The sequence below is a fragment of the Apteryx rowi genome, unplaced genomic scaffold (genome assembly GCF_003343035.1).
Source record: "Apteryx rowi isolate R43461 unplaced genomic scaffold, aptRow1 scaffold_34, whole genome shotgun sequence".
Lineage (NCBI taxonomy): Eukaryota > Metazoa > Chordata > Aves > Apterygiformes > Apterygidae > Apteryx > Apteryx rowi.
The window spans coordinates 3917850-3937281 of record NW_020449863.1 but is presented as its reverse complement, the minus strand read 5'-3'; the positions used below and the strand labels follow the sequence as shown (position 1 = coordinate 3937281).

The window sequence follows — 19432 nt, the reverse complement described above, 5'->3', positions numbered from 1 at the left end:
CCGCCACGGGAAGGGCGAGCTGGGGCAGGCGGCGTTACGAGACGCACTGAAGCGACCATCGTTGGCGGTGCTTTTCCCAGAATTAGGAATACATTCTAAAATCAAGCAAGCTGCCTGCCGCTTGCAAAGGCTGGCAGTGGCGGGGCGGGGCGGGCTGGCGGCGGCTCCCGGCCGGCTCCGGGGCGACACGTGGTGCGAGCGGGCGGGCGAGCCGGGAAGCGGCGGGCCGCAGCCGGGGGTGAGGCTCCGCGCGGGGCGGCCGGGCCGGGCCGGGGGTGCCGCGGGGGCGCCCGGCCTTCCGCTCTCCGCCTGCTAGCGCTGCCGCCCCCTTCGCGAGCGCTGGTGCCGCCTCCTGCCCGCGGGCTCTGCCGGGCCCCGGCGCGCGGCGGTTGCGGCCGTTGGGAGCCGTTGGGGCCTGCGCCGCCCGGGTCGCGGGGAAGCTGGGGGGAGGCCAGAGCGCGCGGTTTCCGTGGGGCTACAGGAGGCCAGGCAGGGGGAGGGCGCCCCTGACCCTTCCTTCGGCGTGTGCGAGCCCGGCTTTTATCCCCCGAGACCATCCAAAGCCTACCGGCGTTTTCCTTTGGTTGCCATAGCTCCATGCGCGCCTTAGATATCAAGCGGCTTGAAAGAGGGCGTGCTTTAATTACACTTAAAGCTGTGCTGTGTTCTCCAGCAGTAAGGGTTGTCCCAGAAGGAGCGCTGTTGCCGTGATGTGCTGCCTGCTCCACATGGCCCCCTGGCCCACCTGCGCGCGGTGATTTGGACCCTTAACCCTGCTGTGCTGCCCTGCTGGACTGCGAGCTGGGACTAGTCTGCTCTCCTCTGCACGCTGGCGCTCTGGTATATACCGTCGTGTGATTTCTGCTGGTTGGGGAAAAGGCYGAGACCACCTGTTAAGCCAGTCTTGGCTTTTACTTTCTGATTGCTATCAACTTTAGCTAGATATTGAACCCTTAAGACACGCTATAGCCCGCATTACATTTCCATTAACTTAAAGAAGAAAAATAATTAATTGTAACGTCCTTTATAGTGAATGCAGAAATTTTTGATATGTTGAAAAAAGCACTTTACCATGTAGTTGTAGTTTTACGTTAATACAGGTTAGATAAGTTTCAAACAGTAGAGCAGGTAAAACAGGCCAACTGAAGTTTAGTGGTGTAATTCCAATGCATCCAAGTTCTGTTTTCAAACTGTGATCCAGGGTCATGTCGTAATCTACGTAACAACTGAAGTAAAAACTCTGGTTTGTCATTCGTCCCACAAATCTTGAAATAATGTTTTCTGTTTCTTTCATATTATGCCATGAAGCCTTGGTAAATTTTGGACAAAATGCATGAAATTTTGAAGATGCTAAAATGAAAGTGAGCTATCTTGTTTAAAAAAAGTAATAATTGGACAGATAATAGAATAAATACTATTTAAAGGCCATTATCATAGGAAGTACTTGTAATTATGCTTTTAAACTCTGTGTGTGTGTGTATATATATATATATATGTATATGTATATATTTATATTTTGAACAGGTATCTCTTAATCAACCAAAAATGGTTTTAAAGAAGAAAAAAGAAATTCAGGTTGATGCATTCTTTCTTGATGGTCAGCAGCTTGAAAAACTTCAGAGTAAGTATTCTTTTTTCCTGAAATAATTTTGGGCAATTTCTCTTTCTGTTAGTAGAATCCCTTTGAGTAGCTACTGAATATTGATTTTTTTTTTCTTGTTATGTTTTATTATTAATGTTTTATTTGTGATACTTTGGAGTTGTTTTTTGGATGCTTTTTTTTTGTGATGACGTCTTTCTTTGGCAAAGTTAAAAGAATTTTAGATCATGGTATCTTTAGTCTGAAAGCTCTTGCAGGCATATAAATCGGTGGTACTCCAAATATTAGCCTTAATATGTGGGATAATACTGAACTTCTGTCTCTCTCTTTATTGTGCCTGTTATCTTTTCATATGTGGCTGCAATGTCATTGATCAAAAGTGAATGAATGTTCTGGGCTCATGAAAGAAAACTCTAGGGACTCTTCAAGCGGGGGGGAAAATCAGGAATGTAAAATAACAATGAACTCTAATACATGAGTGTGTTTTCCCTGTCTTTGTGTTTTCTGTAGTTAACTTGATTTAAAGATATTGTTCAAATGCTTTTGTGTTTTACATTGCTTTTTGTTTTCTGATATAAACTTACAATGATATTTATTTAAAAAAAATCCCCAAACTCCCAAACTAGTGATGAAAGAGATGAATGCTAATCTTACTGCGAGTTCCTGATTCTTATCCTTACAGATGAGAACAAATGATTTGACCCTTTGTGGTCAGATCTGAGGTCATCAGGTCTAATGTTTTTGACAGTGGGCAAAACCAGTCCCGCTTTTGAACTACCTTTAGTAGGCAGGTAGGAGAACATCCTGGAACAAACTAGGTTTCATTTTGAATTCGGTTTGTGTAGCATGAGTTATAAAGTGTGTAGTTCTATGACTCTTCTAAAGTCTAGTAATTGACTACATAATTCGGGCATCTTTGTATCTCACTGAGGTGAAAAGCTCGGCAGAAAATCTGTGTCAGGGTCATTTTTTTAAATAAACAGCAAGAGCTTCTTTTTTTCTGTCAGTCTTTTTTGTCCTCTTGGAAGAAAACAATTTGATGTTAGGATGTGTTTTTCTGAGGGTCTGCTTCCCCTTGTCCTTCTCCTGTAATCTTTGGACAAGACTTGTGTACTCCTTCTGTTAAAAGTATCTGAGAAGACTAGGTCACTAACAACTTTTTCTCCTGCCACCCTTGGCATTTAGTCTCTTGTCCAATGAGAGGAGCAAAGCAGTGCAGCAGTGTGTTGTTGCACCCCTCTTTGCAGGGTCGAGGCACTCGTAGCTTTTAAGACACCTGAAGTTCTAGAATCAGTCTCATTTCAAGTTTGTCTGCATAGCCTTTTAAAGTGATGTCAGAAATATGTTTTTTTTTGTTTTGCTTGTATACAGGGTTTTGTTTAGTAGTTGATAGTTTGGTTTAATTGCAATTTCTCTATGATATGATTAATCCTTTTTTGTGATGGATGAACTTCATAAACATATAAAACTAGCTTCAAGTTAGATGTGCATGAAATTACATGTTTTCAAGACTGTTTCTATGTAATCTCAAAATCTCTATAAACAGGTCTTCGTATTGAAGATGAGGCCCACTATTATGTTGCATATTGCTGTATTTTCTTAATTCCTATGAGAACTTTTTTCTTTTCTTTTTTGTTCAGTGAAGAGCTTGGTTAGATTACATGTGGTTCATATATACAGTCTTATAAACACAAGATGTTTTTAATAAGACTTAAAGGTTTGTGGTACCAGTAGCGCTGCAGTTTACTGCAGCGAGGAAAAATGAAGAATTAAGCAGTGGTTCCTTATTACAAATTGTATATTGTTTATTGTAATTCCTTTCTTAAATGAGGTTCTTTTTCCAAATGTAGCATTTACAAAGTCTGAAGAGCAAAATCTGGCATCTCTGCTTCTGCACTGTGCCCAACTGAGCAATGGCATCCAGCAGATTCAATGTATTAAACAGGTAAGACTTCACCGGTGTAAATTAGTGTGGTCTCTTGGAACAAACAGTACGTYGTGTACACTGTTAATGGGACATACAGTTTTAAACATTACTGGCCCCTGGGAAAAAGCAGTTGATACTACGCAGGTACATTAAGTGGAAATGTAGTTCTAGTATCTAAATTATAGCAAGGGTTACAGTTATTGAGAATAAGTGTGTGCAGCATCTCTGGAAAGCAAGTGATATAATGTTTTCAGTTTTTCATGTACTTAGTTTTGCTGGCAGAGATTTCTTGAAACTTTATTCAAACATCTGAAACTAAGTGGGATATTGTAAGCAGGGGACAGATTTGTATCATATAGTTGGATAAAAGGGAATTCTGCCTCTGTTACTGAGGGGGATATGTGCAATTTTTGTGGATACTATGTTCTGTTGATTATAGATTATGCCTTTGGTGAAGAAGATGGATCAGAACTCTGCATGTGATCCCATGGTTAAAGCTTGTTTGGATATTTTGGGAGAGATATATTTTTCACTGGGCATGAAGAATCCCTTGAAAAAAGTACTAGCAAGGTAACAAGATAGTAAGCTTTTATTTTTTTTTAAATGCTCTCCTTATCTAGGATTAGATGAAACTGGAACAGACATCACTAATTTATTGTGCACTTCAAATTGCTGTAGTTTAATTACTGAAATTTAGTATTACTAATATGTAGATATGTATATTTTTTCTTTCCTGCTTTATTAAAACTCTTAAGTGTATCGTTGGATAAAATCTTTGAAGTGAAGTGTTATTTTGATTAGCTTCATTACTTGAAAAACAAAGCTGTATAGTTATCACTTGGGAGTTTTAATATATAATATTGGAGTAGAAATTTAAAATACTTTTTACAAAAAACTTCAACTTTGACAATGCAAAGAGAAGGCAATTCGGAGGAAGTATGGATAAACTTTGTGATTTCTTGTCCCTATTTCTCTTGTGATTAAATTTTTCTTTTGCAAAATTACTGCTTTTGCTAGTTTTTTACAGCCTTAATATTTTTAAGATCCATTGGCTTAACTGTCTTTCTTTCTATATCCAAAAACACCTATTGTCACGCTGTCACGCTATGAAGGTTCGATAGCAACGACTGAGACAGTAATATAATAATAATAAAAAAGATGTTTATTTCCTCACACAAGTTCTTGGATTAGTAACATCCATTAAAATAATGCGATTACTAATTTAGGAAGGATAACACAAAACCATCAGTTACTAATTTAGAAAGGATAACCTGAAACCATCGATTACTGCGTTATTAATTGGAAGGACTGCTTATCCCTACTTGAAAGCTAGCTTGTTCACTCTCCTAGTGAGAGGGCTCTCAACCTCGAGGAGTTACCTTCACCCAGCGTCCCAGGAAAAGGGGAGGGGGGGATACTCACGGTCCAGCCGGAGAGGATGATCAGGTCACGTTCCCGTCCCTGCTCAAACTCTCCTAGCTCCCAAGTCTCTTTTTATACGGCTGGGGCTCTGGGCAAACACTGCTTTTGCTGACTTTTTGCGAGTTTCACAATCACAGGACTGTCTGTTTGTCTGCTTGGGAGGACCCTGCTAGCGAGGCAAGACCACAGCACCTCCGTATTGTTTCTTCCCTCCCCGGGGGTCCGTGCAGATTCCAGGTGGCAGACTTCACTTCTCCAGTCTTGTTAATCATTCCGCAGCCTTGCGCATATCAGTCCTTGCGCATATCGGTTGGTAGACTWCTTTAGTCCTGTTAAGTCCTCTGTTCAGCAGCTTTGTGCACGTCAGCTCTTGTGCTATCAGTTCTTCTGCATRTCAATTGACAAACTTCAGTCCTGTTAACTCTTCACTCGCCCATCACCTATGTCCCACTGAGAGCTGCAGGGCTTCAGTCCTGTATCTGGTTTAATGCCAATCAGTGCTTCTCACCCCTTCGATAGTTTTTCTAGATGTAAAATTAGGACCTGAGTGCTTATTTAAAACAAAATGTACTTGGTAGCTGCTCTTTCATGCTAGTGGAAAACTGTAGCTGCATGCGTCTTTTGGTCACAGATGTGAGTTCCGGTTTTAGCACAGGAAAGATAAGGGCTTATAATGGAAAAGCTGGTGTATGTATACTTTTTCCTTTAAAATATTTTATATAAAATATTTTATCTTCTTCTTGATGCTATAATTTATTTTTGATAGTCTTAGATAAACAGAATTGTCACAGACTAAATATTATGCAATGTGATTAAAGTTTGAACTTAGAAGAAGGAAACCTGTGAGAGGTTCAACCTAGTAGCTTTTATGCAGCTCTAATCAACAAAATCAAGATAAACAGACAAACTAGATTTTGTCCAAACAGAAGCACAGTGATAAGATTGACTGGATGTTGAAGACTTGAGAATTATCTTGGATTCCAGTTGTAAGTGATGATTCCAGTTCATTAGACCAATTTTTCCTGCTTATGTAGAGTAGAACAGCATCCCCAACACGTGAGGAATTGGCTAGCTTGCCGTATGGGAGACAAAGCACTCTGATACTTGACCTGTGAAATAAAATCTTAGTTGTTACCTGCTATTCTTCTGACCTTTAACCTTCAGTGTAAGAAAGTATTATGGTCATCAAAAAGACAGTGCTTTTCGAGATGTAAAAATTGTTTTACTGCTTGTTTCTGCTTTATGMTTTGATTGTTGCAGTATTTTTTCTCTCTCTTTTTTTTTTTTAATTAATGCAAAGTGAAGATACTACTAATCTTGCAGTCTTCCCCATTGTCAAACTGTATGAAGAATAGGTGTAATATTTGTTTTTCTATCCTTTTTTGGAATTCAACCTTCTTGTATTCCTGTTCTCCCATAAAATACTATTTTTGAGGAAGAACTAAACTGCAGTGTTTTCAACAAACTGAACTAAGTTATTGTTTATAGGCAACTTGGAAACAATCTTCAGAGACAATGAAAGCACTGGGAATGTGAAAGAAGTCAGGAGATTGTATCTCCTACTTTCTCTGTTCATCCTACTTTCATGTGTGAGTGACACTGTGATGAGGCACAGTCAAGTTCCCAAATCTTCAAATCCAGGGAAGGTCTAAGGAAAGGGCTTATCCGGGGTTGTTACTTCACAGATACAAAAGTAGATGATAGCTGATTCCCTCTGCAACTTTTTGCTCCGGTAAACTAAATTCTTTTGGAGCACTGCATTTGGAGAGGATCAAATATAAATAAAATCTCCTCAAGCTGCATTAGCTTTTAATTAGTTATATGCAGTTTAAGTAAATACACTGCATATAGGGAATGGGTACTTGAGTCCCTCCAAAAAATACAGGGAAACTCTCACACATGCCTTTTCATTAACCATTACAGGGATTATTTCTGCAGGGATCCAAGATTATTTTTGTGCCTCAGATTAGTTCATCATCTAAGTGTATCAAGTCTCAAGTTAACTAATCTCTTTAAAGTAGGGAGCTGGTTTAAGTGTGATGACAATGCTTGAAGTATGAAACATTCCTTCACCATTATTGAAATCTAACCTCTAATAGCAGACCATTTCACTGTTTCCTGAACTAACAGTGTGCTTTTAAAAAAATAAATAAAAAAGTGAAACTGAGTGTATGTGTTTTGGGATGAGAAGGAATATAGAACATAATAACAAAGGAGATTTTTAAGTAGCTTTGTGTCCTTTAAGTATTCCAGAAGGGATAGAAGAAAAAATATCTGGATATTTTTGGAGCCTCCTTCTGTATACTTTGAAGACTACAGATTTAATTTTCTGACTGTGAAACCAAAGGGAATGCTAGTAAACATGAGGCCAGTCTTTGACAAAATTTAGTTTTATTTTTGCTCTTTTTTTTTTTTTGAATGTTATAGGCTTCAATCCTATAATTTGACAGATGTAGTGGATCTTTGCATTTGGACAAACCACAAGGAGAGTGCTACTCTCTTCATGTAGGAACCAACATCTGTCTATTAGTGGAGCATTAATTGGCACTGACTTTAGTCAAGTGGATATTTAACCTTCAGTTTGAGATAACTGATTATGCTGTTTCTTACTGTTGTAGTTCACTAAATGGTCTTTCTGAGCAGTTCATGACAGAAGCTGTACAAAGCTTTGTGTGCTGCCTTAGAGAAGAACTGAAAACCACAGACATATATTTGTATAGAAAAGTATTGGACAACCTTGCTTCCTGTATGGAAGACTTCAGCCTAGGTATGATGACATGGAGTGTATTGTCTCTTGTTTTAACTTGCTCAGTTTGTTTTGCATCTTGGTGCAGTATCTAATTGTACTGATGACATATTTTTCCATATAAGATGAATAGATTCTTTGGCAAGTATCTAATAAAAATGTATTTTCTCTCCTCTAGGTAAAGCAAGCATTAAGAACCTATTCAAAGAAGGTAAAGTTATGTTTACAGTAAAATAAATTTGGGTTTGTATTTTTTTTGGGAGGGAGTAGTAGTGTGAGGTAGGCATAAAGTATTAAAATCTGCCAGATCTGATCTCTTTCTCGTTCATTTTTAATAACTTGTATCCTCACATATTTAGCACTGTAAACAATATTTGAAGGCTGTTTTGAGTTGTGAAAGTGTTCTTTTCTGTTCCACTTAATGTAATTAAGTTTTTTTGTTTGTTTGTTTTTAATCGTGAATTTTCCCTTGGTTTATACCTTTAATATTCAGAGGTGAACCTTGCTTTACTGAGCAGCCAAAGGTACAAATCTGAAAAAGTACTAGTGAGTGATTCGTAAAGGGCTGCTGGAGTTGCTGCCGCTGCATGTGAAACATTCTCTGCTATATGCCCCATACTGGAGTTGAATGTGATAACACTGGACTATTAACAGCCACTCTTGACCAGAGCAAGCCAAGGTCTGCTGTGATACGTGTTTTATTTGGCAATAATTTTACAGAAATCTGATCTGCCAGTAAAACAGTTTATTATTGAGTCTTGCTGATTCAGAGTCACTTGCTGAGTCTGTCTGGAAGTTATGGGATAACTTGACATTTTGTGCCCTCAGAATGTAGATGAAGTTCACAGTTCCTGGGGACTTTTTCATTGCTGCTCATTGTAAGGCTCTGTCTTTCAGCTTTTTATTGGGGAACCAGAACTCTCAATACCTCACAGGATTAGGCCAAGTGGGTTGGAAACTCTTGTTTTGTACCAGACTGTTGCAAAATAACTTGAGAATTTGATTTAGCGTTGCTCCTCTGAGTCTATACTGAAATTTCAGTTTAATTTGTTTATGGAGTGAAAGAAACACCACTATATGGATAACTTTTCATTGTATCTGGGCATGTTTGTGCTTGTGTGATTGCTTTGTTGGAATTTTTCTGTTCTATTTCTCTTTAAATTTGTACCATAATTATTTTCACTAGTTCTTCAGTTTCTGCAGAAGTCTCTGCTTGACATACAGGAAGAAAACAGGCAAGTGAATTCACTCTAAGCTGTATTTTATCTGTTTTCATTACTTTCTTGCAAGAAAATTTAATGCGGAATTTCACTTTGATAGCCATGCATTCATGAAAGTTGGGAATGTCATTTTAGAGTGATACATATTCTAAATAAGAAAGATGCTGATGAGTTTCTTTTCTTATGTGACAGTATGATGGTATTAAGAGAGGAGAGGAAGAAAATTTAAAGGTGGTTGTATCTAAGACATTGATACTGTGTTAGAGGTACTACTTTTAAGGGAGGCCYTTGAACTGCGGTTTTACTACTTGAATTGTGACTAAGCACTGTAATTGATACACTTATTAAAATTCAGGTACTGAGCAATATTCTTCCGCTTTTCATGAGCGTCTTACTCAGTACTGATAGTCTTTTCAGACTTTCACCTTAGTCATCATTTAATATTTTGAAGTTTTCCAGCATTGCATAAAGTGTAGTCTCTTCACTCTAGTCTCTTATCATATACCCAGAGGAGAAGGGTGCTTAATGGAGTGTTCATAAAAATTCATGTCTGTGTTTGTCTTCACATTAGAAGAGAATTGAATCATAGAAATATGGTTTGCACTTGGAGGAACTCTTTGAGAAAGTGAGAAAGGACCGGCACTGTATTCAGTCCACAGTCTTCAGTTTCTGGAAGAGTTCATCTCTGCTCAGGCAGAATGAAATGGGAGAAGAGATTGTCACAGGAACCTACAGAAACTATAGTAGAATTTGTCATTATTTTTGTTAACTTCATTTTAAAACACTGTCCTTGAGTCTACTTCTTGTTTTTTTCCTCTGGTTACGTGTCTGGTCAATTCAAGCCATAAGTTAGTTTTTACTGTTAATTCTATCTGAAGTTGGCAAAATGTGGTTTTCTGGAGGTCATATTAAGGATAGTTTTCATTTACTTTCTTTGTGTGTGTGTATGTGTGTATTTTATTTCCAGAAAGAATAGTGGAAATTGTATTGTTCAGACTCAGCTGATGCATGATTTATTGGTGGCCATTAAAGTTTCAATGATGCTTGTACAGAAATTACAAGAAAATATTCAGGGAAATCTTTGGAAAAATCCTGACTCTCTTATTTGGCAAAGTATGAGTAGTTTACTGAAAAGCTCCACAAACTTCCTAATGGATGGTAAGATTAGTAATATTCAAAAACAATGAAAATATTTTTTGTTCCGTCACTTTGTCTTTTTAGTAAACACAGCTTGTATGTGGAAAAACTTCTCTTTTATCTTAAATGGAAGTTGAACTGCTGAGGTTGATGGGAGTAGGAGTAAGTCTTTTGGTAAGCTATGATTTGTAGATCATAATTTTGGAGTGTAGTTTAACTTGTCCAATTATGTCCTATTATAGCAATATAAATAAATCCTATTGCTAATACTTTAAAAACTAACAGAAGACTTTTGAGATTTGCCAAATGTCTATGTTTACCAAAAGTTTGTATGTATGAATTATGCTATCAGAACTATTTATTGGTGTTCTGTAACTAATTTTATTTATTTCGTATACAGATGTTATTTTTGTACAATAGGATTTAATATAAACATGAATAAGCTCTGCCACAGTCCTCCTTTTCTGACTGTGCAGTTCTGTATTTTCCATCTGTTAAAAGATGGTAATAGTTTCCTGTTACGCTAGAGTGTGGATTTGTTAATGCTTGCGATCCATTTGGACACTACAGATATGTGACTGTATAACCACAAGTAGTCTAGGAAAATTAAATACCATCTTTATAATTTTGATATATAGTTTCTAGCACACATTGCTTGCTGCACTTCAGTGGAAAATGTCTTTCTCCACCACATAGAAACTCTCCTGCAGACTGTTCAGACTACCTCAGGACTGGCCTTCATTCTCTTTACTAAAGCTATGTATGGGCCACCTGAAGAGTTACCTTCCTTGGTAAGTGTATTTCTTCTCTTAAGGCTGTGAATTATCTTAGTGTCATTAACTAATAAAATTAAGCTGTTAAGGCTCCAAGATCTTCTTGCAGTTTTACCTTTGCATGTTCTTTTCAGTTATTAAGTAGCCTCCAGATGCTTCAATCCTTATTCCTTCTTCCTCAGTCCTTAGGCATTACCAAAGTGATATAAGTAACAAAGGAATCCGGTAAGAGGACTCTGCAGCACCAAAACTTCCCACAAGGAATTTTGACTGTAACCCCTGCCATGGGTACTTAATACTTCACTTTTAAAGTTGAGAGGAGGGAGCCCTGTCCTCTCAACTCTTTTACAGGCACTTAGGGTGTGGTTAATAACATCTAACATTTTTAGTTGTCCATATCTGAGCTAGTGACTTAACTGCTCTGTATAGTTGGGTACTTCTGAAATATGGTTCATACAAATGAAATAGGCTGTGTGCAGAGCAGGCTTTTTTAAAGCATGATCCCCTACTAGGTGTAAATGGGACTTATAAAGTCACTTCTGGTGGTGTTTAGAGGATTTGTTAATACAGATAGAAGGACCCACCAGCCTCTGTATGAGGCTTTTGTTGGTGTGTAAACCCTTTGTTCTCTTCTTACTGAAATAGCAAGACAAAATTTTTGAATTATATAAGAAAAACAAGTTGTGAGAAATCTGTTCAGATCTTCTAAAATTTGCAGTTATGCACAGTGTAGCTTTTCTCCTGTGCTGAGATACTGTAATATATTTTATTTTGCTGTTACAGGTCAGTGACTTGCTTCTTGGATCAATGAAACATACAGGCATACCAGCATGGTTTGTGAGTAACTGTGGGATTCTCTGCACTGAAGAACTCTCTGACTCAGTCCTCCTCTTTCTCTGTCATGGAGCACTGGCTATGCTGGAATGGAAGAAGGGCAGTATGGGTGAAAACGGAGAGAAACTATTACTAGATATCGCATCAGTCTTATTGTCTTTGAGTTCAGAGTAAGTCTGTGTTTTGATTCTATTTTGTTTACTTAAAAAAAAATCTTTTGCATGTATGCTTGCATGGCTTACATAGTCTTAGTGTAATAAAGCTTTGACATTTTCAGTGTGATAAATCTAGTTTGTGACACATCTTGTAATTTTTTTTAAGATACTCAGAATAATTCTAAAAGTTTCAAAATAAAATGTCTTGATATTGCATAGATAATTATAAGTTACAGCTTTCTCTTGTGTGCTGAAATGAAATACTGTATTTCTAACATAAGTGGGATTAGTTTTCCATCTGTTTGGTGTTAGGGTGTGTCAGAATTGGTTGCTATGTAGACAGATAAGCCTTAGACTCAGGACATTACCTCTTCTGCTCTCTGAGGTGCAGAAGACAACAAAGTGTTCCAGTGAATGGAATACTTGAAGTGAGAGGAACTTTTTTTTGGTTACAAGCTTTGACTGCTCACATCTGATAGGCTGTCTGCTCTATTGGAAAGGAGATTAAAACATGGCATGTATACAGTTCAACCCCTGTTCATGTCTCCGAGGTCATTTTTAAAAGGACAGGTTTGTGATTTTGTGTTTGCACACAGAGTTCTCAAGTTCTATGTTTTTATGTAGCAATGAAAAAACTTGCCTTATCTTCAAGAGCAGTGCAATAACTATTGGCTTGTCAGGTGGTTTATTTAGGTGGTTTTAGCTGTGACCAGTTAACAGCAGGTCAGGTGACTGAACATAAAATTTGCAGCAACACTCGCATTTTGTATTAGATTTGTTGTTTTCAATGTATGGTTAGTTTCCTTACCTGTTTTAGTGTAAGATAAACTAATGTGATGAATAATTGTTTTGAAATAGATATTAAATATATAACAGTGACAAATGTAAATAGTAGATTTCTTTTATCTTTTTGTTTATTCTTTTAAAAGGTTAAAAGAATCCAGTATGGCAACGTCTTTGTCTAGAATCCTTGCTATTTGGACTAATTCAGCACTAGATGCCCTTGTTTCATGCTCCCCAAATCTAAAAATCAGTCTTAATGGGAACTCGGACATAATTGGGAAGTTGCTGGGATATGTTTACACGCACTGGGAACACCCCCTGGATGCTGTTAGACACCAAACCAAATTGATATTCAAGAATCTTCTTCAGATACACCGAACCACCGTTACTGGATCTGATGAAAAATCAGACCTGTTCTTTGCAGGGTTGACAAAGAGTTTGCTAAGTTTGGAATGGCACGTAAAAGGGAAATATGCTTCTCTTGGGTGTCTTGTGGAGTGTTTGGGCACTGAAAATATTTTACAGTTGGACCGAACAATTCCAGTACAAATCTTGGATGTGATGAATGATCAGTCTCTTGCACCCTATGCTAGTGATCTTTTGGAAACCATGTTTGTAAATCATAAAGTCCATTTTACCTCAAGTTTTCAAGAAAGAACCTGGATTGACCAATGGCATGACACCTGGGTTTCTCCTCTTCTTTTAATACTATGTGAAGGGAACCATGACCAAACTACTTATGTAATAGATTACTATTTACCAAAATTGCTCAAATGTAGCCCTGACAGCCTGAGCTACATGATTAAAATTCTTCAGGCTTCTGCTGATGCTAATCTTGGTAAGAAAATAAATATCATACTTGTAGTTACAGTGATTAAAAGAAATGAAGCAATCTCAGAAACCTAATTTCTGATTTATTATTCTTGTAAGAGTTAATTTGAGAGAGAAATTCCACATGTTTTTTGATCACTGTCAGTGTTTCAAGGTAGAATTCAGAGTGTCTTCATGCCATGAGCAAAATAGTTATTATTCTGTAGGTGTCTTATTGTTTTCTTTACTTACCAATCTTTGGTTACTTTTTTTTTTTTTTTTAACTATTTTTGTCTTGCATGTTTCTGACACAGCACAGGCCCAAGAACACAGCTGTATAGATTTTTTTTTTTCTAATATGTGGATACAAGATTTATGCTTCTCATGTAGTTTTTGACATAGAGTGTAATCCTCAAATAATGGCTTGTGAGACACCACAGGGATGCTTTTTCCTTATGGTGTACTCAAGAAAAAGCCTTTTGTGATCCAGGCAATTTAGAACTAGTTAAGTTTGTGATAGAATATTTCTTTTGGGGTTTGTGGGGGTAGAGAGAAAAAGAGGGGGGAGGGGTAATGCATTGGAAATACGTGGAGTTTTTGACAAGCATTGCAGTTAGCACATTGATTATTGTGTTAATCAGACTATAATTATTGTTTTTTCACTATAGGTTCTCGCAGTACCAGAGGAGCTCTTGGAGCGCTGATGGCATGCCTAAGAACAGCCAGGGCTCATGGACACCTGGAACTTTCAAATATCATGAGCAGTGGTCTTGTATCATCTGAATGTGTAAAGCAGGGTCTAGTTCATCAACACAATCAGGTAGAGGGACAAAATAGTTTTTGTGTCTTCAAACTGGAAGAATTGTTTAAATCCTAAATACTGTTTCAGCATCCTTTTAAAACATAAGTATATTTATAGGTGTCTGTAACCCTTTTGTGGTTAACATCTGAATATCTTTCAGGTTTGCATTGATGCTTTAGGTTTGCTTTGTGAAACCCATCGTAGCACGGAAATTGTGTCTATGGAAGAAATGCAACTGATTCAGTTTTCTATTACTTACAACCTGAATAGCCAGTCTCCCTCAGTGAGGCAGCAGATGTGTTCTTTACTGAGAAAGGTAATTTAAAAATATAAACAAAATGTTCCATGTGCTTATTTTTTTAGTTATGCAGTATTTAAAAATTTTTTTTATACTGAGTATGCTGTGAAGTTGTTTATCCAAAAGAGTAGAAGCTCTTGGACCAGGACTATGTTGCATTTATTATGCAACTGAATGATAAGTCATCCCAGATAAGGATGACTTTAAAAAATCAAATGACAGAGACAACTTGATCATGAGTGGCAGTGAGTGTTATTTAACCTATCGGTGTATGTTTAACTATGGCAAATGCAAAGCAATGTGACCTAGAGTAAACAATGAACATTGTAATGCCTTTATTGTGGGCCAGGCGAATATTTAGACTTATCATAGGTCAGGCAGATTCACAGTCACTTAATCAACCTCAGCAACCCGACTAGGAAGATGAGGCAGAGGAATATGAGGAGACACTTGTGGTCAACGTGATGTGGTTGTACTGCTAGAGCAGTGGCCTCACCATCATCATTTCTGGCATTTTGGTAAAGGAGAATTTTAAGATGTTACTTGTAAAAGAATTTTGTGAGTGTTTATGGGGATCTGCTCTAAAGCRCAAATGAGGCAATGAGAAAAGGCATGTATAGGAAACTCATCATGCGGACAGACTAGCATCCTTGGCCTGCTAGAGGAGGTGACGAACTGAGAAGAACTTTAAAAGTGAAGATCAGCAGTTTCAACTGGGATTTGTACAAAAGAAGGAGTCTATAGAGGTGTTCAGAAAAAACAGCGAGTCAGTTAAATGGGTTAAGAGAGTGGTTTATGTRTTAGTATTTTGAATGTACATAAGCAGTGCAAAACTGTTAAGGCCAACCAAGAAGGTGTTGCTGCGGAAGCTTGCTTTTGAGAATGGTAGCTCTGTGCTTGGTTAGAAAGATGAGAGGATAGGATGGTATAAAGGACAGGAGAAACAAGAAGATAGTAGCTTAGTGAGGACCGATTTGAACAAAGGGCTCTTTAATGATGGGAAGAACTGACTTGTGAGTAGCTGTTAATTGAAATACTTGAGGCCAAGGAAGTCTGCAAGGATTGAGTGTGTCAACATTGTAGAAGCTTCCAGGTTCACTGTTGGGAGATCGTGGAAGGAGGATGTGGGTAGGATGAAGAAATCATGTATACACACAGAACATTCTGGAAGATGTTAGTAAATGAGAGCAATGTGGAAGGAGAAAATAATTAGTTGGAGAGCTAGCAGGGAAAAATGAGGGAACAGGCTTGGCAGAAACAAAAGAGCAGAAGCTCAACTCTTTCCACTCTTTGCCTGATGCAGAGTAGGGGAAAATTATACTAGAGGAAACTTAATAAGAAAGGAAATAACGTTAGTGGGGAATAACAGAGCTGGGGAAAGCACTCCTGAGATGAGTCAAGCTCTCTCTGTAAGAGACCCTGAAGTTATAAAAAAGGATGTGCATTAATTCAGCTTTTTTTATGGAAGAAGCTGAAAATGAAAGATGAAAATGAGAGAAAATGGAGAGGTGGGAAGGAAAGACTAGGCATGAATTTAAGGAGGATGATGGAAATAGATGTAGGAGGTTCAGAGGTAAGGGAAAGAGGGTGGTCATGAGAGATGGGGAATAAAATATTCAGACTTGTTTGGAGTTGAGAGAAGGACCAATTCTGTATTATGCTGCATGCACACCTTTTAAAAGCTACAAGCAATAAGATCTAGAAATTAGGCTGAAAATCCCCCTTTTCCTAATTTAACTTTCAATGACTCTTGTATCAGGTATGTTTTGCTTGTGTTTTAAAAGTTATTTTGTAGGATACAAGAAAGTTCCCAGGTGCTTTATAAATTGGAGCAAAAGAAAACTAAGCAAGAGTTACTTGAAGACTCAACTAAGTGGGATCCTGTGGGGATTTTGCAGCAATATAAAGTAAGTAAATATAAAGTGAGTTAGACTGCTAGAGATACAGATGATAAAAAAAAAGAGACATGATGGTGTTTCTGAAAGGTAGCTAATTATTCTTGAAAACACCTGTTATGTTAGGCAGTGTCTGCATTAGCAGATACTGCAGTGCAGAAGGAGCAAATCTTGTTAAGCAAAAGAGGGCTGAGGACCTACTGTCCACACTGAATGTAGCTGTGGGGGTTAATTTGGACTAACTGTAGTCTGATCTCTTGAACTGAGTACCCATTAGTATTTGGAGGGTATCTTTAAGCTTAATTTTGTCCAGAAGCAATCAAGTTTACCTGCTGAGGGACTGCTCCATGATGTGAACAGAAGTGGCAATAAATGGGGATGACTGGAGATGTGCCACCAAAATGCTCTCCTKATCCAAACCAAGATCTTAATGCGAATGTCTTGTTAACTACGAGCAGTTCAGTGGTGATTAGTAAGCTTTAAATGGTGTGATGTACTTGGGCTTGAAGTAAAAGTCTCTTGAGCATCAGCCTTCTGCTAGTTCTCTAAAACACTTGAGAGAATGAATGGCAGAGCTTCGGCACAGAGTTTTTAGTATGAAGAATTCTTTTGTATTTGTCCTTTTTTCCTGTTTAAAGTCCCACGTAATCAGTTTTTTTGTGTTGCACAATTTTTCTCTTGAGTTCTGCTTTTCTTGCTCAACTACTTTTCTAGGTTTTAATACAGCAGTGATCTTTTTGTGGGAGTGGTGAAGCTGCTTAAAAAAATCCTTGAACCTTTACTCTAGTCTAGGAAACAAGAAACTTGTCAATCCCACAAAGGCAGTCCTCCAGTTCCTCCAAAATGGATTATGAGATCATAATTTTGCTGCATAGCACTTTAAAGCAGAACATCCTGAATTCAGTTTCTAAATAAACTTTTGTTTGTAGGGCAGCAAACGAACGGTTTTAACATATCTTTTATGATCTTCAGGTTTTCATGTCATCTGTATGTGACAGACTTTTTGAAGCACTGTTTCCTGGTTCATCCCACGCAACCAGATTTTCTACGTTAACTATTTTAGGATCAATAGCAGAAATATTTTCTGTTCAAAAAGGTGAGAGACCTAATTTATAAGGTGTAGGAATGGGGGTAGTAAGGAAAGTTCTTTTATGCCAACTAGTTAGTCTTTGTCAAAGTAAAACAGTTATCTTAATACTTGATTTCTGTGGGGTTTCCTGTGTCACTTTCATTTTATCTGAAGAAGAATAGTAAGTTTTAATGGAAAAGGACATTTTGAAATTAATGCAAGTATTTATGAGCTGATTAATATAGCTTTCATAAATTGGGTTCTTCTTGCCTAGTGTCTGTCTTTCTCAGTACAAAACTTTTAATCATTTTTTATTACAAAGAAATCTTTTGGACAGGATTTAATATAGTTGGTATCTTCACTTCATTCCCTTGTTCTAACTGCTTGATAATATGTATTTCAAAATGGTATGACCATAAAAGCTGCTAATTGAAAAGACTTGCATATTTTCACAATATTATATACTAAATAAGGATTGCTTTAATTAAAAAGTTTCTTATGTTCTATTGCTGCTGCTAACTTAAACTTTCTCTACAATGTTAGTACAATCTCAATTCAAGTATTCACTATAGGAACCTGCCTTGAAGTATTAATGGTTTTACTAGATCTTATATGTAGATTATATGAGCAACATAAAAGCATGTTTTCTATCTTAAATTGTAATATTTTTTAGAAGAAATGAGTCATGTAAACTAAAACTTGATTTTGAGAGGGAGGAGAAAATGGATTCTCACTTCTTGATGCATCTTCTTTTCCCAGACCCCTTGATAAACTATGAATGCATTCATTTCATTTTTGAGTTAGTGGTGTATTGCTGCAGGGTTTTTAAATAAACAATTTCCCAGCACTGGGAATTGTATACAGCAGCTTTATGGTTTCAGAAGCCTGACGTTACTTTTGAAAAGGAGATTTAGCTGCTGTTGCTTTCTGTACTGGAATGCAGTGTACTTGTTTACATCCTAAAATTTCTGGCTTCTTCATAGTATTAGGTCAGTCCCCTAAAATCATGACTTCCTTAAAGCTAAATTAAAAATAAAAAATTGCAATAACTTCCATTCTATAGTTATTTTAATAACCAAAAAAAAAAGCCCCACTGAAGTTTAAAACCTTCTTAAAAAAGAATTATTTTCTAATACGATATACTTCCAGGAAAGGAATTTTTAAGCAAAGTTAAAATAAAGATTATTGTCAATGCTGAATTTAATGTGAATAACTTTTATTTTATTTTATTTTATTTTATTTTAGTGAGTTACTTTCTATATTACTGTGAGTCTTTCTTTATATGGTAAACTTTTTCAATAATAAGCATGGCATTATAAGACATGTTAAGAGATGCTTGTATGAATAGTAAAATAGTGCTTTAGCTAAAATTTCATTTTAAGATTTCTGTTACTACAGCTAAGCAAAATGTAAATACCATGCAAATTCTGGAAAAATTACAGCARAATTATTTGAGGCATTGATTTCTTTGAACAGGTCAGACACAGGTTTTTCAGTTGACTCAAGAGATTAATTCTACTCGTGTCCAAACTTTGATCCAGTGTTTTGCCAGTACTTTTGAAGAAGTAAAAGTTCTAGCGTTTGAACTTTTGATTAAACTACGTGATGTTGCATTTAATTTACAGGTATGTAACTAAAAATAGTTTAAAGAGAGTGATTCTATGGAAGATGAATGTTCCATCTTATCATGGACTTGAGAAGTAATAGCTGAAGATTACTTTTCTTACAGTTTATTGTTATATTACCTTTTTTGTTATTCACTTAGGAGAAGAGAGACTTAAGTGGGGGAAAGGAAGAAATATTGATCAAAACCAATATTTTTAAAAGCTGTGGCTTGATGTTAGACAGCAGTATTAGGAGTCTGGCTTAAATATCCTTATACAGTTGTGACATGCCACGACAAGCTGCAGTCATCATGCATTTTTTCAGGGCCTAAACAGTCTTCTGTTTTGTGCTAGTGT

General features: G+C 37.2%; 1 protein-coding gene across 1 annotated transcript in view; it reads left to right on the top strand.

The window, feature by feature from the left end:
- The first annotated feature begins 618 nt into the window (after positions 1-618).
- The window catches only part of THADA (THADA, armadillo repeat containing), a 167381-nt gene continuing 148567 nt past the window's right edge, over positions 619-19432 (top strand). Inside the window, exons 1-16 of the mRNA XM_026072344.1 lie at positions 619-840; positions 1525-1621; positions 3451-3545; positions 3967-4097; positions 7568-7716; positions 7874-7906; positions 8882-8934; positions 9887-10073; positions 10749-10843; positions 11609-11829; positions 12744-13435; positions 14076-14227; positions 14370-14525; positions 16292-16414; positions 17375-17498; positions 18948-19096. Of these exons, the coding sequence (XP_025928129.1) occupies positions 1546-1621; positions 3451-3545; positions 3967-4097; positions 7568-7716; positions 7874-7906; positions 8882-8934; positions 9887-10073; positions 10749-10843; positions 11609-11829; positions 12744-13435; positions 14076-14227; positions 14370-14525; positions 16292-16414; positions 17375-17498; positions 18948-19096 (2436 nt within the window). The 5' untranslated portion in view covers positions 619-840; positions 1525-1545. The remainder of the gene's footprint in view (positions 841-1524; positions 1622-3450; positions 3546-3966; positions 4098-7567; positions 7717-7873; positions 7907-8881; positions 8935-9886; positions 10074-10748; positions 10844-11608; positions 11830-12743; positions 13436-14075; positions 14228-14369; positions 14526-16291; positions 16415-17374; positions 17499-18947; positions 19097-19432) is intronic.